Source organism: Ochotona princeps, chromosome 29 (genome assembly GCF_030435755.1).
Source record: "Ochotona princeps isolate mOchPri1 chromosome 29, mOchPri1.hap1, whole genome shotgun sequence".
Taxonomy (NCBI): domain Eukaryota; kingdom Metazoa; phylum Chordata; class Mammalia; order Lagomorpha; family Ochotonidae; genus Ochotona; species Ochotona princeps.
Window position 1 is genome coordinate 2,246,744 of NC_080860.1, and position 15,998 is coordinate 2,262,741.

The 15,998-nt window shown below is 52.9% G+C and overlaps 1 protein-coding gene across 1 annotated transcript in view; it reads right to left on the minus strand.

The window, feature by feature from the left end:
• Positions 1–12,051: 12,051 nt before the first annotated feature.
• Positions 12,052–15,998, minus strand: part of TMEM132B (transmembrane protein 132B) — a 112,898-nt gene continuing 108,951 nt past the window's right edge. Inside the window, exons 6-8 of the mRNA XM_058656639.1 lie at positions 15,682–15,952; positions 14,194–14,385; positions 12,052–13,355 (exon numbers count right to left, since the gene is read on the minus strand). Coding sequence (XP_058512622.1) covers positions 12,207–13,355; positions 14,194–14,385; positions 15,682–15,952 — 1,612 coding nt within the window. The 3' untranslated portion in view covers positions 12,052–12,206. The remainder of the gene's footprint in view (positions 13,356–14,193; positions 14,386–15,681; positions 15,953–15,998) is intronic.

Sequence of the window (15,998 nt, forward strand, 5' to 3'; positions counted from 1 at the left end):
CCAGGGATGGCAGATCCGGCAGGGATGAGAGGCATACCGATCGGTGTCCCCTGCACCCCAGGCAGCCTGGATGGGATCACCCCAGTTGCCCATGCTCACCTGCACCCCAGCAGCTCACGCCCACCTGCACCAGCTGCCCACGCCCACCTGCACCCCAGCAGCTCACGCCCACCTGCACCAGCTGCCCACGCCCACCTGCACCAGCTGCCCACGCCCGCCTGGCCTCATGCTCACAGCCTCCCTCCTTGGTGCCTCTGCATTCCTCTCCCCACTCTGAGCGCTCAGGACTAGCTCTTGCATGAAGAGCTCAATATGCATGTATTTGCACTTAAAGCTGGCATTACAGGAAACAAGGAAGACCAGCAAAATTCACGCCAATCATTAAAAATGCTCCATTGTCTTGGAACACTAAACATCCAGCTAAAGACCAACAGGATGACCTGAGAGACCCCCTGGGCCCTGCCTCCTGACGCCTCCTGACCGTAGGGCCCGGAACTGCATTGGCACCAGGTCCCCAGAATGAAGCAGCCGACCCCGCCCACAGGGATTCCGCTGTGTGCGGTGCCCACAGGTCACGCACATCCTCTCCAGAGCTGAGGCTGGGATCTGAGCCACTGCTGCAATGCTCGGGGGCCATCAGCACAGGTCAATCCATGAGCAGAGGCTTCAGAACGAGTTGCTTTGAATTCAACTGTAGAATGCAGAAGTGAAGCGGTGGTTCCCACAGGCGAGGAGTGGGGCCGCGGGCAGCAAGTCCGCCATGCTGCTTGCAGAGGTGCCTGTCGGGTTTGCTGGTACCTCTGCGCTCCTTTGAGAGCCCTCCAAAGCACCTCACACTACACTCCTGCCTGTTCACCGGTACCAACTGGGAACTGCTCCGCTGCAGAAAAAGGGACTCAGGCTCGCTTTCAGGAATAAAAACAACGTGGCTGCTGCGCTCTAGCAGGTGTCCACGTGGGCACCAGCTCATGTCCAGCTACTCCAGTTCTGATGCGACTCCCTGCTAACGGCCTGGGAAAGCAGCAGATGGTCCAGCTCTTGGCACTTACAAGGGAGACCTGAATGAAGAGAGAGGAGGAGACCCGAGCAGACGACGGGCCAGGGCTCCTGAGCAACCGTGCCCACGCACCGCACACTGTCAGTTCCAATTGCTTGAAAGCTGGTGAGGGTGAGGGTTGGGAAATGCTGACACAGCACAAAATGCCGACAAGCCTCATCGTCAGCTGTCACTCCTGCCTCTCCCGCACCTCAATCTCACGTTCTCTTCAAGTAAAGCAGGCTGTGTGCACAATGTTTTCATGAGAGATGACACGCTTCTACTGTATGTGGGTCACAGCAAGAGGAAGCAAAACTAGCAGTTCAAGTTTTTCTTTTTTCCAAATTTACTTTGTCATTTTAAAAAGTTTACTTGAAAGGGAGAGGAAGGGACCCAGCACGGTGGCCTAGCAGCTAAAGTCCTCACCTTGCACGCACCAGGATCCCATATAGGTGCTGGTTCTAATCCCAGCAGCTCTGCTTCCTATTCAGGTCCCTGCTTGTGGCCAGAAAAAGCAGCTGAGGACGGCCCAAAGCTTTGGGACCCTGCACCTGCGTGGGAGACCCGCAAGAGGCTCCAGGCTCCTGGCTGCTAATTGGCTCAGCTCCAGTCGCTGCAGCCGCATGGGCAGTGGATCAACAGATGGACGATCTTCCTGTCTGTCTCTTCTCCTCTCTCTATATCTGACTTTCCAATGTTTTTTTTTTTTAATCTTAAGAAAAAAAAGGAGAGGGAGATGTGGGACTCCCATCTGCTGGTCCACTCCCCACATGTCCACCATGGGTAGAACTGAGCCAAGCTGGAGCCAGAAGTGGGTGTGTGGCAGGGATGCCAGGCACACGGGGTCTGCTTTGGCAGGAATCTGGGGCCGGGAAGCAAAGCCAGGTGCTTGGATGTGGGGAGCAGGCATGGGAAGCCCTAGGGCAGAACCTCTGCTCCTATCATCTGTTCCATGCTGTTTTTTTCATCATGGAGCCCCTGGTCCCCTGCCCCAGCCTCTGCAGAGGGCTGTACCAGAGCTCGGGAAGAAACTCAGCTTTGAACTGCTCCAGCTCGCTCGCCTCTACCGAGCCCACTTGCTTTTCCTCCATCACCAGGCTTGATCTCACAGCCTGTTACCTAAACTCTGCCTCAGCCACTCTGGCTTCCCAATCCTTTGGGGGCTGTGGCTGAGGCTTATCATGCGTTCTGGAAGGTCCTCTGCTGGCATGCGTGGGGTGGCAAACCCAGTTACATGTACGCCCAGCCCCCTCCAACCCAGATTGTGAGGGACATGGTCGATACCACTGTGCAAAATGAGGCCAGGAGACCATCGCTGACTGGACACCCCCACCACCGAGGAAGCAGAGACCATCTAATTAATCTCAAGAGAAAACAGCCATATCAGTTTTGCCCAATTGGTGACCCCACTTTGGTGATACCGCTAGACTGGCAGGGTCCCCAGTGGGGGGATTTAGGAAAAACTCGGTAGGATCAGATCCTGATGTGGAGTTTACCATCCAGCACTATCTTCCACAAAGAACCACAAGTTCAACTGGCCCCAGTACAGAAATAAGCAAGCGTCTGCCCCCTGCTCAGCCCCCAACGCCTGTTCCATACAAGCCTGCCTTAAGCCCTGGTAGAGCATCTATTTCTCTGTTCAAAAGGATCACTGTGAAGGCCCCTGCCGGACATGTCAAAGTCTGTTTTTCTGCTTTTAAATGAAACTAACCCTATGTTACCTGGGCTTGTTGGCTGTGTGTAAACCCTGAACCTCTATACTATGTCAGGCTGCAGGCAGATATTTCTCTAGGCCAGAGTGAAGAAAACATCCCAAATTTCGGTGCAGATGAGGCTCAGTCAAAAGGCTTGTAACATTGAGAAAAGGAACCCAACTTACTCTGAGATCTCCAAGGACAGGGCACCTGCCTAGAAGTGCGAGTTTAGTGCTCTGAACTCATGCTGTCGGGACTTGCAGCCAACGCCCTCGGGTCGACCCTAACTCCTTTGGCGACAGCTACTACCTAGTGGCTCCTGGAGACACTTGGTTCACCTATTTGGGTGGAATTACTCCCTGCATCTCAAAGCAGGCACTTCAAATGACTCGGCTGATGCTCTGTGTCTTAGTCTGCGTGTCTATATTCAGGAGAACATGGAAGGGAACACTTAGGGTTAGCCAGCCGATCGAAACGGGCATCCATCCTGGTGCCAAGTCTTGTGGGCTCTATTGCTAGTGGGACTCGTACGTTAATTACCGGCCAACAGAATCTTAAAGTCTTAAGCAAGCAAGTCAACATGGATATGTCTGAGTTGGGATCTTGTACGTTCCATCTAGAGTCCTCGCTGAACTCCCTGGCAGAAGTTGTCTTGCAGAGAGAAGAGGGTCACACGGATCATTCCTAAAGCAAGGAGGCTTGTGCACAACCCTAGGAGAGGCTTGCTGCTTCTACATCAACCGCTTGGGAGTCATCAACAACAGTCTAGCTTTCGTAAGGAAAAACAGAGGCCTGTGAAGGACTTGCAATCAACAGAGCAATTGGCGTGAAGGCCTTTCTTCACGGGCACCATGGTGGATCACCTTGTTCTGAGCCCTGGCAGAACTCGTTCTGCTTACCTTTCTAGGTTTATTAGTTGGGTCATGTTTTGCTTTATCAACTGTCTTGTAAGGGTTATTACTGACAACATCCAGGCAGTAAAACTCTTTGTCTTACAGCCTCAGTGTAGCCCTATGGGTGAGACATCAGGATGTATGAGACATGCTCAGAAGAGAAGCGGGGACAGAAGACGGAAAATTTCAACTTGAGCTTTGCCTCAGTTAAGAGCCCATTTCTTAGAATCAGGGTTGCCAAAGCCCCCTGCCCATACCAGAGACGAGGAGCTAAACCACCATTGCATCGAGAGCGACAGGCTTTGTAACAGCAAGACTAATAAATGAGCAAGATGTGCCTGACACTTCTTGTTGGCTTCTGTAACCGTGCTTGCTTACCCTGACTAGTTGCCAAAGAGGGTGTGGGGTTTTGTAAATTGGAGCAACAAACACTCATCTGGGCATTGCAGTTCCTTGGGTGACCAAGTGAGCTGCAGCCTACCTGCAAATGCCTGTGACTCAGATAACATTCTTACATTCTCAACGGCCTGAGGTGTGCTCTCGTATCTGTCATGTAACAGCACAGCACACTCTCCTGGAAGCAGACAGCATGTGTTCCAGACTGGTGAGGGGTGCATGTCCAGGGACAGCAAAGGGTCAGGGTGCTCCAAAGGCTCTGGGTCCCCACCGTCCCCCATTCCCACAGCCCCCCTCCATGCAGGCCTGGGAATGCTTCCTTTTCTGAAAGCAAAGTAAAACCTCAAGTGCAAGCCAGACGTGCAAAGCCCTTCCTTCACAGGTGTCAGGGAAAACGTGAGGAAACAATGCATTAGTGAGTTAATAATTACAAGGGGGATAAATCCAAATCAACACAGCTAACAGCCAAGGCAGGCTTGACGTTCCAAGGCCTTGGAAGATGTGCTCACAGGCTCAGGCATTGGCCCTCTGCCGTGGCTCTCCCGGTGTTCTCGGGGTAACAAACTGGAGCAGGGCTGTGCCAACGATGCCCGTGCTCCCCCAGCAGCTTTGCTCAGACCCACACTGTCCCCCTCTGCCCCACGGCTGCTTGAGTGGACGCCTTGTTTCTCACCATCAGTTTTCACCAGCAGTATCCCAAGTTGAAACACGAGGGCAGCCAGCAGGATCCGGATCTGCGCAGTGTGGGCCGGCCCGGCCGCTCCACCAGGGGCAGCCCCTGCGGTTTGAGCTTGCTTGGCAGGAGCCTCAGCACTTCGGCGAGGCAGCCCTCTGGAGAAGTTCTCATTCCCCTCAGGATTTAATGTCCAGGCACAGCACAGGCTCACAGCTTGGCCATTCTCTGTTCGCCACGTTGGCACCCTTTGTTGGAAGGGAAGGGGCTCTGCCAGCATGGCTTTGTGTCCACGTGGTGCCCACCATACCATCAGCTGGCCCCAAGATGCCACAGATTCTTTTGACCATTGCCAGGGTTCAGGGGATCTCTAAGGGCAGGGGTGAGAGCTCAAGGTCGCCACAGCTCTCCACCACAGCCAGGGTTCGGGGGATCTCTAAGGGCAGGGGTGAGAGCTCAAGGTCGCCACAGCTCTCCACCACAGCCAGGACTCCAGAACAAGGCCATTTCTTCTAGAATCCCGACCTCACACCGAAGCAAGCCATTCTGTTCCCATTCCCAAGGTTTCAGCCAGCGACAGTCGTCTGGACCCAGAAGACCAGTCCGCCTCCAGGCTGGACCTGAGAACTTGCCAGTGGCCTCTTGGGAGCTTTCAACTGAAGAAAAGAACATTTCCTGGAACCTACCAATTAAGTGCTTGACTATAACAAAATCATCAGATATTTAAATTTATTTCTTTGTTTCAACATGTCTGGAAGTGCCTTTACAGATAAGCCACACATACTATGGAACACATACAATAGGCCACAGGGAAAACCGTGACAATATAATGAAAGATCCATTACGCAACCAGAAAGGTATACAGAAGTACAGAGTTCCAGCAACACGCTCTGTTCCTGTTGTCTGGTGTCTACATTCCCTCCAGACATGTTATGAGGAAGCACGGTTGCAGAAATCATCTTGCAGACACATACACACACAGTTGCCCTCCAAGAGCTTGGATGTGTGGCAGGCAGATGTGGTGCTGTATAGCTGATGCTTTTTGCATAGACCTGCTACACTGTGTCACTCCTCCACGCACAGCTTCTGCCTTTCACAGGGTGCTCACTGGCTCCCACCCACAAGGACATGCAGGGAAAAGCCTCAGCTATCCGCTGGATGGGGCTGGGCATGGGTTAGCTCCAGGGATTCATGCTGAGTTTTCAGCGAATGCCTTTGGTAGTGGCCCACAGCAGGTTCCTTGCCAGGCACAGTATCGACCAGGGAGTTACTTGGTGCCCTATACTCAGGTCCCTCGGACAGCCTTGCCGTCTGCTGGCCAGGGCCGGGGGAAGCAGTGTGCTGCCACAGGCTGACTCACATGTGTGACCATGGCCAAGGACAGCAAGCTGAAACACAGGATGAGACTGGTCAGGCCAGGAGGACCAAGCCTACCATGCCTGATGCATGCTCCTGTTCAGGGGACCCTGTCCATGGGAACAGACAGTGCTTGCACAGCATGGAAGGACTCTGGACAAGCAAAAGCTGGTAGGATAGCAAGGGGGAGAAAGGCTTGCTGAGGAAGTGTCTCCAGCACCATGGCTGCACCTTGCAATGTTCCACATGTTTGGTGCACTGAGGCCCAGTCCCGTGACGAGACGCCGTCTGTGCTGGCTCCAACCTCAAAACAAAAACAGAAACTTCCACACGCTCTCTTGGTTAAACAAAGTTTAAAAAAAAGTGTAAGTCAAAAATGAGTTCAGCTTTCCAAGTATCTGTGGATCTCAAATGCATGGGTTCAGCCAATCACAGGCAGTATTACAAAACACGGCACTCGTACCAAGTACACACAGACGCGTTCCCCTTGCTGTCCCTTAGTACAGCACGGCGGCCTCCTTCCCAGCAGCCACGTTGCGTTAGATGCCTGAAGTCATTGGGAGACAGTCTGTGTGGGGTGTGGCACCCGAGGGACTGGAGCATCTCCAGGGTTTGGTGACGTCGGGGATGCTGGAACAAAGCCCACGTGGATGCCAAGAGACGAGTGCAGTATTCCCGGGTGCAGAAGCCAGTTCCCCCCGCACCCGACCCCAGAGTGCTCTACTCTGACGGGCAGCATGGCCTTGGGAAATGCCCAGCAATGCTCCCAGCATGTGCAGCATACGGGGAGGCTGCTGTCCTCACCGCCAAGTCACGGTGGCCTGTCGGAGCAGCTGACTGACCAAAGCCAGCACATGGGAAAGGAGCATCACGGAAGGCAGCGGCTGTAGGCACGGAGAGGTGCGAGCGATACTGCCCTGGGAACACACTGCACTTGAGTAATTTCCCAACTGCCCTGAGCCACAGAACAGGCCACCAACAAGCAAGCCGGGGGAGAATGTCCTGGCACTTCGACGTACTTTTCAAAACTCTGAAAAGCAAGCGATAAAGAAACAAGCTCTATAGCCTATTCCATTGCACAAAGCCATGAAGAAACCGGCAAGCAGCTTGTCAACTCAGAACTGGAGATGCACACACACATGAAGAGAGAAGGAAAAGGGGCCGCTCTTGCACAAATCTCATTTGAAATTTCTGTCGTCCGGTATATTTCTACAACCTTCATTTCACAAAGTTAACTCCCGTGTTCCCCACAACAAAGGCCAGGCAGGGGATGGGCCAGCTGTCGCGGCATGCCCAGTTACTGCCCAGGACACATAGCTAGGCACCCCAAAAGCAAGCCATGGCACTTGCCAAAAGGGGTTGCGGTTAGGATTAGGGTGACTTCAACCAAGTCACAGCACTTGGCCAGCACACACCAACCTTCCAGCTGGAGCCTCCCTCAGCCTTCCACGCAGGTGCACGCTGGCCTCACGGTTCATTTATAACCTCTCAGCTCTGCCTGCCTGTGTCCTTGGCATGCTGTGCCCATGACCACAGGCAACATCCCTGCCCAAACTTCACACGCATAACCCAGCCCCTGATAGGGCAAACATGTGACAGAGGACAGGGGCCACCCAAGGCACCCTGGCATGTCAGTGCAACTTTCCAGACAGCCTGAGCCAGGATGGGGCGCAGGGGAGGGGGAACAGAAGTGTCCCCCAGTGTGCTGGGGGACAAATGTGAAGTGTTGGAAAGGACAAGGTTGCGTGCAAATCTCAAGAAACGGTTTCATGTGGTGCTACTTCCTTCCCGAGGTTGTTAAAATCTGCGGATGAAAAGACAAAGGCATCTCTAAGTACAGCTAACTACATAGAAGCTGAAACTCAGGGGAAAGGTGCATAAAATGAGGAAGCCACTGAATAATGTTTAAATGTTTATTTTCATGTTAAAAATGATGAGTTACCCTGTGGTTATATCTTTATGCTGAGAAATGGAGTCATTTTATTTACGAAATATTTCCAGAGGAAAAAGAAAAGGAAAAATTCAAAGGTAATGCAGATTAAGATCAAAACATTCTAGAAAGTTCCATCACAAACCCAACAGGAGTCACGTCCCTTCCAGGTCAGAGGTCTCAGCTCAGTGCACTGCACCTCAGGCTCCAGCGTCTTCCCAGCAACAGATTCACTACTGTGTGAGCGGGGACGTCTGTACATTTAAAAGCTACAGTTCCGCATGCTTTTATTTGAAAGTGCATTTATTCCAATACACTTCTCAGTGATTCAGCATATTGCATATAGTACATACAAAAATATCTGCTACCCACAATTTCACGTAAGTCTTCCTCCCCCCAAAAGGTCCCTCTACGCAACAGGTGAAATGCATTACATGACTACACACACACACACACACAGTTGCAAGAGGGAGGACTGCCGAGTGCGTGGGCCATCCACCACAGCACTCACAGACACTGGGATGAAAGCAAGACTGTGTTTTAGGTGATTAGAAAACCCAAGGGAGCCAATGACACGCGGGATGTGGATGAGGACTCCTGCGCCCCCTGCGGTCACACAGGATACTTCTCTGACGGACAGAACTTCCACTGGAGTCCCAACAACTCAACTTTTTAGAAGACTCCTTTCTGGAAGAATGAAACAAGAACGTCAATCAAATTCCATGAAAGCGGACAGAAATGAGCAGGTTACAATGACCTGCTTGTGGATGTGGCGATGGGACAAAAAAAGGATGTGTCTCCTCTGTGCCCACGAGGACACGTTCCGCCAGGACAGTACGGTCATGGCGTCGGGGAGTCTTCCCTGACTCAAGAGCAGCTGGGCTGCCCACTGCCCCTTCGCCTGGTTCACAGGGAGTATTCTGAGGTTTGCTAGGAGCCGTTCTTGCCAAAAAAACATGTCCATCATCTGCTTCTTGTTGCTTTTGAGGCAGCACACGTGTGTGTTTCAAGGTGGGTTCTCCAGGGGCAGCTGCTTCCGGATCCCTCTGCTCAGAGTGGTACAGCCAGACCCTGGGGACAGGAGATACCCGTGTTCCAGACCACAGGAGTTCCCACCCTCCAAGGGACTCCAGGGCTCCCAGCCTGCAGGCAGACTCCTTGGGAGGGGTCCCAGCATTCCATTCTCATGGGAAAGGAAGGGACCCATGAAACTGCGCTCAGCTCGGGTTGTTGACTGAGACCAATTGTTCGGAGCCATCTGGCACAGGGCTTGGGAGTCCAAGCCAACACACGACCCTCTTCCCAGGAAGCTGGCTCTCCGAGCTTGAGAGTGCACGTCCTTGCCCTCCTGTTGCTTTTGGGTGGCCAGTCCAACGGCCATGTACGACCATCGGGCAAATGAAGTGCTATGGATCTACAGGAGGGAGTGAGGGCAGAGAAACCCAGGAGCATTCTGCCATGCTGAACAGGGTCGAAACCACAGCTGATGGGGCAACTGGCAGTCGCCGCGGCTTCCCACAGGCTGGCACACTCTCACATGCTCTTTTTCTCTCCCTCTCTCTCGCTCTCTAACTCTCTCGCTCTCTCACTCTCTCGCTCTCTCTCGCTCTCTCTCACACACACACAAAAGTCCATGTGTTCACACATGGATTAACCCACATACTTAGGGCCCTCTTCCAGACCCCTCACAAAGTGTAAATTTTGGTTTAAATTTTGAACAGAGATTCAACACAAATGGTGATGGGGGACTCCCAGAGGCTGCATCCCCCAGGGAGCTACCCACTGGCACCCTCAGGGTACCATGGTCGGTCCGTGACTCTACCCATCACAGGCAACACCCCAGTATGTGTGCTCACTAACCAGTGGGCACTTCCTGCAAGCCCTCCCAAATGATTCTGATGTCTCAGTCTGCCAGGTGCAGGCAGCCTGCTGAGCGGGTGACAGAAGCCCCAGCTTCCGCTGAGGCTGCTTACCACCATTTCTGGAATACTGGAGATACAGAGAGAGCATGGGGCAGTGTGGGAGGAATGGGCTCCTGCACACAGCCTGGTGGGGTTCAGCATGTGCAGCCTGCTTTCCTGCTGTGCTCGGCGAAGGGGTCCACATCCCCACCAAACCCCTCCAACAGCCTTTGGCTAACCAGGGAGCTCCCCTGAGAAGCTGCCAGCCACCGCACTGCCAGCTCTTCCGGCAGCAGATGCCCGAGTCGGCCAGGTCCCATCTCCACACTACCTGCGGGATCTTGCCACGGTCACTGCTATGCCGCAGGCCTGAAGTTCACCAGATGCACTGCACAGTAGCTTCCAGGGGCCATCAACCAACATGCTCCAGTTCCAGGGGCCATCAACCAACACGCTCCAGTTCCAGGGGCCATCAACCAACACGCTCCAGTTCCAGGGACAGGGACCCATGGAGAAACCAACACACTCTAATTCCAGGGGCAGGGACCCATGGAGAAACCAACACACTCTAGTTCCAGGGGCAGGGACCCATGGAGAAACCAACACACTCTAATTCCAGGGGCAGGGACCCATGGAGAAACCAACACACTCTAGTTCCAGGGGCAGGGACCCATGGAGAAACCAACACACTCTAGTTCCAGGGGCAGGGGACCCATGGAGCCGTTTTCTTGCTGCTGCTTCAAGGCCAAAGGTGGCTGGATGGATGCGTTCAAGGCCATGGAGATCTGAGAGTGCACGTCATGGTCTTCTTCCAGAAGAGCTCAGCTCGCAGCCCCAGGGAGCCCAGGACTGCAGCCGCTCGCCTCGGCAGACCCTTTCTTCTCAGGATGTGTTACTGTGACCAGTGGTGCCGGGCAGCTCAGAGCCGCCACATGATCTGGGGTCTGCTTCTCTGAGGAAGTGAGTGGCCATCAGTCTGCCCCTCTGACATGCTTGCACCGTCTCACGCACTCGTGACAATCTCCAAATAACCCTCTGCCTTTATTGCAAGAAACTAAGCTGGACTCCCCCTCTGGCCACCTTGGCTTAACATTTAACAGCTGCGGGTTTCCCATGGCACCTGTTTCCTGGGCTCTGGAATTGCCGGGGGTGCGGGAGGCATGGCCCTTGTGCACCAGGCCACACCCTCTGAAGGTTCCATCTTGAGAGAGAGACTGCTTCCAGTTTGGGTCCTGGTATGGATACCTTTCTACATACTGCTATCTGGAAACAGCATTCTACTTAGTTAAAAAAAAAAATGTTCCTGTAAAATGAGAAGCTGTTTCCAGAGCTGTTCCTAGGCAGTTTCCTTTCTGTGGAGCTCAACAGGCCAGTTCCACTGAGTACCCCAGTCTGGAGGATACAATGTGCGGGCAGCAGTCACGTGGGTTTGCTCTCAGACACGCTCTCCAGGAATCTCCTGGGGATTTCCAACAAGCAAAGAACAGAAATCAACGTGTGTGACTTTTAACTTTTCTCTGATTTTTTAAGCTTCATGTAGAAAACTGTAAAGAGATGGCCCTCCCTCAGAGTAGGTTACCATTTTAAGTAAAACCCCTTGTCCCAGGTTTACAAGGGAAAGTTCAACAACAGAAAGAAACACAGATGGGAACAGGCTTCCTAGGCAGTGTCCCTCAATGACGAAGTGCAGAAAACTGGGCTGAAACCCAACAGCTTGCATGGAGACCCAGGAACAGCACGGCACGGCACACCCCAGGGACAAGACGCATACATGAACCCAATGGATCCCAAAGGAAGGGTGGAAATCTTGGCTCTTCCTGTTTCAAAAGGAAGACCAGAGGTCACAGAACAGGTGCAGGGGCAAATGTATATAAAAATAATGTGTGGCACTCCTAGCACACAAGAGTAGCTACATTCAGTCATCCTTCTCACACACCTCAACTCGGGCTGAGGGCAGCCAAGTGTCCACTGTGCTTTAAAAGGTCTAGAAATAGAAAAGTCATCCCCCCGAATCTCCTCTCCTACATGGCCGTTAGTTGTGAGATGAGTACCAGTGCTGTGGGGCGTGTTTCTTACTGTCACACCGGGCTACAGCCAAGCGGGACCTGCCCTGGAGGTCTTAATGTTACTCCAGTCCCCACTGGCGGCTGTTTGACAGGCACCTGCTGCCTTGGCTGCGCAAGCCTCGGTCAGACACCTGCTGAGCAAGGGATGCCAACAGACCTCCACAAACACTCTGGTAGTCACCCCCTATTGCAGATCAGACCCACTGCTCCACCATCCCAAAAACAGAAGGCATAAAGGTGAATACGAACATAAGAAAGCAGTTACATCTGGTCCTGCAGCCTCTCCATGTAGTCCCGGAAGTCCTGCGAGGCCCCCAGCCCCACGTCCTGGCAGACCCACTTGATGTTGTCGTCGCTGTCAAACAAGACGGAGTTGGTGTAGGGGCCGCCGTCCTCAGGGAGGATGGTAGTGTAGGAAGTAAACTTGACTCGCTTCCTCTTGGGCCCCGAGGGGTTCACAGGCTCGCTCTTCATCTCTTTCTCGTAGCCATAGTCGGAAGGTCTGAGCAGGTGACTGTGGAAAGTCTTCTGGGAACTGCCGTTGAGCAGGAAGTTCCGCTCCTCGAACGGCAGCCCCCTGTCCAGCACGGTCGTGCACTCCTCCGACGGCAGAGTGATGTCCACCGGGTTCTCCAGCAGCTCCACTTCATTCCCCAGCCACACCCAGTCGTGAGAGTGCGGGATGTTGCCTTGCTCACTCACTGCCAGCCTTTTGTGTCTGTATTTCCAGGCAAACGCCACGCAGTTGATGAGGAAGACGAGGATGGCCAGGCAGAAGACGCAGAGCAGCGCATACATGCCGATCTCCAGGTCACTCAGGCCCCTGGAGGCCACTGTGAGGTCACTGGGATCATGGGGTCCTGGCAGCTTCCCTTGAGTGGGGAAGCTGGTGAAGGCATCCAAGCCCCCGCTGCGAAGTGGCTTCTTACCCCTCCCCTCTGCCGGAGAGTGGGAGCTTGCGCTCCTATTGGTGCTGTCCTCCGTGCCAGCAGGGGCGCCATGGTGTGGCCACTCCTGTACAGCTCTCTCGTGGCTCCCCTCACGCTCGATGGAATTACTAAGGTGGTGTTTGTACTCTCGGCTCACACCCTCGATGTCATTGGTGCCTCCAGGGTGCTCACCGATTCCCGGTTCAAATTTGACCTTGACGTATCCTTTACCTACGGCAAGGATGCTCTTCCTCTTGGTCTTCTGGCAAGGCTCACTGATGGTCATCTCCAGCTTGATCAAGGGGCCTTGACCCTCGCCTTCCGCCACCACCAGTGGCCACTGGGACTGAAGGTTTGGCTGCACAGACACCACCATTTCATCCAGGGATGAGACAGTAGCAGAAAAATCCTTGGGCTCATAGATGTCTAAAGGCGTTACCGAGCCATCGCTGAGCAAAATCCAAGCACTGACTGTGGCTTCCTAAGGCAAACGAAACCAAAGCATTAGGTCAGACACAGGTGCTTTCACACTTACAAAGATGATTTCCATTATAAATTCTGTAAGTTTACCAACAAACTTCTATGTTTATAAACTTGAACAATTCCCACCAAGCCTTTCACTGGCATCAGCTGTGTGCTTGAAGGGACACATGATATGCCATAATGAATGCATTAAAGTGTAAATTAATTTATTGCAGGCCATAGAACAGAATTTGACTTTGACCTTTCTAAAAACATTTGGAAAGATCAGGCCATTTATCTGAATCAACTTCAGGTGCATCTAATCAGGCTTCTGCTCAAGAAAATAACCCTTGGAACACTCATTATCAGGAAGCCAAGGCCAAGGATGGAAGTGCCTGCTGGAAAATGCACCTCCAGGCCGACTGACTCAACAGCACAGCACCCCTGGAATCTTTACAAATGCTTGGTAGTGGGTTAAACATGGAGAAGAGATGTGCAGGTGACAATAACTACAGCAAACAGCAGCCATTTGGTGCTCATGAACCATGGTTGTGTAAGCAGCTAAGATGGGCTCTCGATATCACAATCACCTGCCTTGGTTGGTCCTTTGGTCACTGTCTGGCCCAAATAAGACAGCCGATGTGCATGTGGCAGGTATGGAAAGCAGGTGAAAAGAAGATGCGTCCAAGCCACCACTGTCCTTTATTTCAGAGAGAGGGCAGTCTGCAGGAGAGGCGACAATCCACCTTGGGAATGGGCAGCCCAGTGCCCAGGGTCTGCTGGGTCCGTCAGCAGGGCGATCATCCAAGGGAGAAGCCGACTCCACTGACCAGGGGCCCAGGTCTGGGGGCTCTCACCTGCTGCGGGGCTTGAAGAACGTCCTGGGCTGTTGCTATGGCGACGAGAGCCCTTTTGTCTGCCCGGTGAGGCTGCAGGGAAAGAGATAAGCCAGCCACCAGCTGTACGCCCAGCTCCGTGATGGTGACGCGGTCATCCAGGACGATCACCGTCTTCTCGGCCAAGATGGAGTCGGACAGAGGCGAGAGCACCTGGAAGGCCAGCGGGAGGCTCGTATCTCTGCCCCACAGCATAGGGCTTAAGCTCCTTTGCGGACAGAGCCATCGAAGTGTTCTCCCTGCTCTCTGACAATCAGGGATGTTACACATGGGTGAGTGCCACGCTGCTGCCCAGCGGCACCAGCCAATCACTAGAGTTTTGTAAAGATCACTTTGGTTCACTTTCTTTCCTTCGAGACACACCATGAGAGCAGCCATGCATCTTCCAGGAAGCATTTAATTGAAAGGCAATAACTAAACTGCCTTTGTTGGGACTTTTCCAACAACTCCTTCTTAGGCTTTGAAAATGGGGGACTTGTGGTAAGGAAATGGTGCTGAACCCGCCTCCCAGCTCATACCCCTCTGGTGGACAGGACTATCTCTTCTAGGACCATCCATACTCATGACTCATGGCAGTGCTAGCCTTAAAACAGCGAGATGACCCTAAATTAGCCCCTTGGACTCAACATCATCACATGGGTCCTAAAGAGTTTCCAAGCTGAAAGCAGAAAGAAAACTCAAGAGAGACTCAAAACGTGAGAAGGAAACAGCCTGGCCCTGCTGGTGATGGGAAGCAGCTACGTGCATCTCCCGGAGCAGAGGTGACCCCAGGTTGAGCCATCAAGAAACAGTGACACCAGGTCTGTAAACATAAAGAACTAGGCTCTGCAAGAGTCGGCTGAGTCCCCAACACTCACAGACAAGGGCTTGGCCCAGCCAAGACACTGATGTCAACAGCATCATACCTTGAGCATAGAACCCAGTCCACCCTGCTGGGACCCACAGGCCACAACTTAATAGGTTAGGGCTGCTTTCAGGTGCCAAATCTGCAGTAATTTCTTATACAGAACACATATGTGTCACCTCTATTTACCTAAATTAACTTCGGTCACATTTAAAATATGATTTAACTAATTTACTATGAGCAATAACATTTTAAATTTGTATAAAGAAATAAAAAATACGGTGGTTGGATATTATGCAATGCACATATACATTGAAACATCTCATAGTACCACATAAGTGTTCAAGGGATAAGAGAACTAAATGATTAAACTTGGAGGTGTGGGCAAAACCAGCTCCCAAAGGTCCCACCACCTTCTGCCAGCAGGGCATCACACTGGGCAGAGGTTATCTGTTCTCAACCCTTCATCATGCCAAACTCAACCTGAGTTCTAGGTTGCACGTGGCTGCTCATCTCCTGCACACATGTGGGTAATCGGTGCACACACACACACACACACACACACCCAGCTGATGTAGGCACAGGCAGCGGAGTGGGAGCCCTACCTGCACAGTGGTGATCCCCGGCTCCCGACCAGCCAGCGTCCTGCCATCCTGCAACTGGGCAACTTTCGGCTCCTCCACCTTCATGAACTCGGTCACAAGGTCAGTGATGTCAAACTGCCACTCAGAGCCCAGCATGTAGGTCAGCTGGCCCAGGTCCGGCGACTCGGTCACAAACTGGGTGAGGACGCGCACCACAGCATGCTGGTACTGCAGGGAGCACCCGCGCCCCTTCTTCTCCTCATCCTCCTCATCATCGCTCTCGCGGGTGGGCCTGGAGCATTGGCAAACCCAACAGAGTAAACACCCTGTTTGTCACA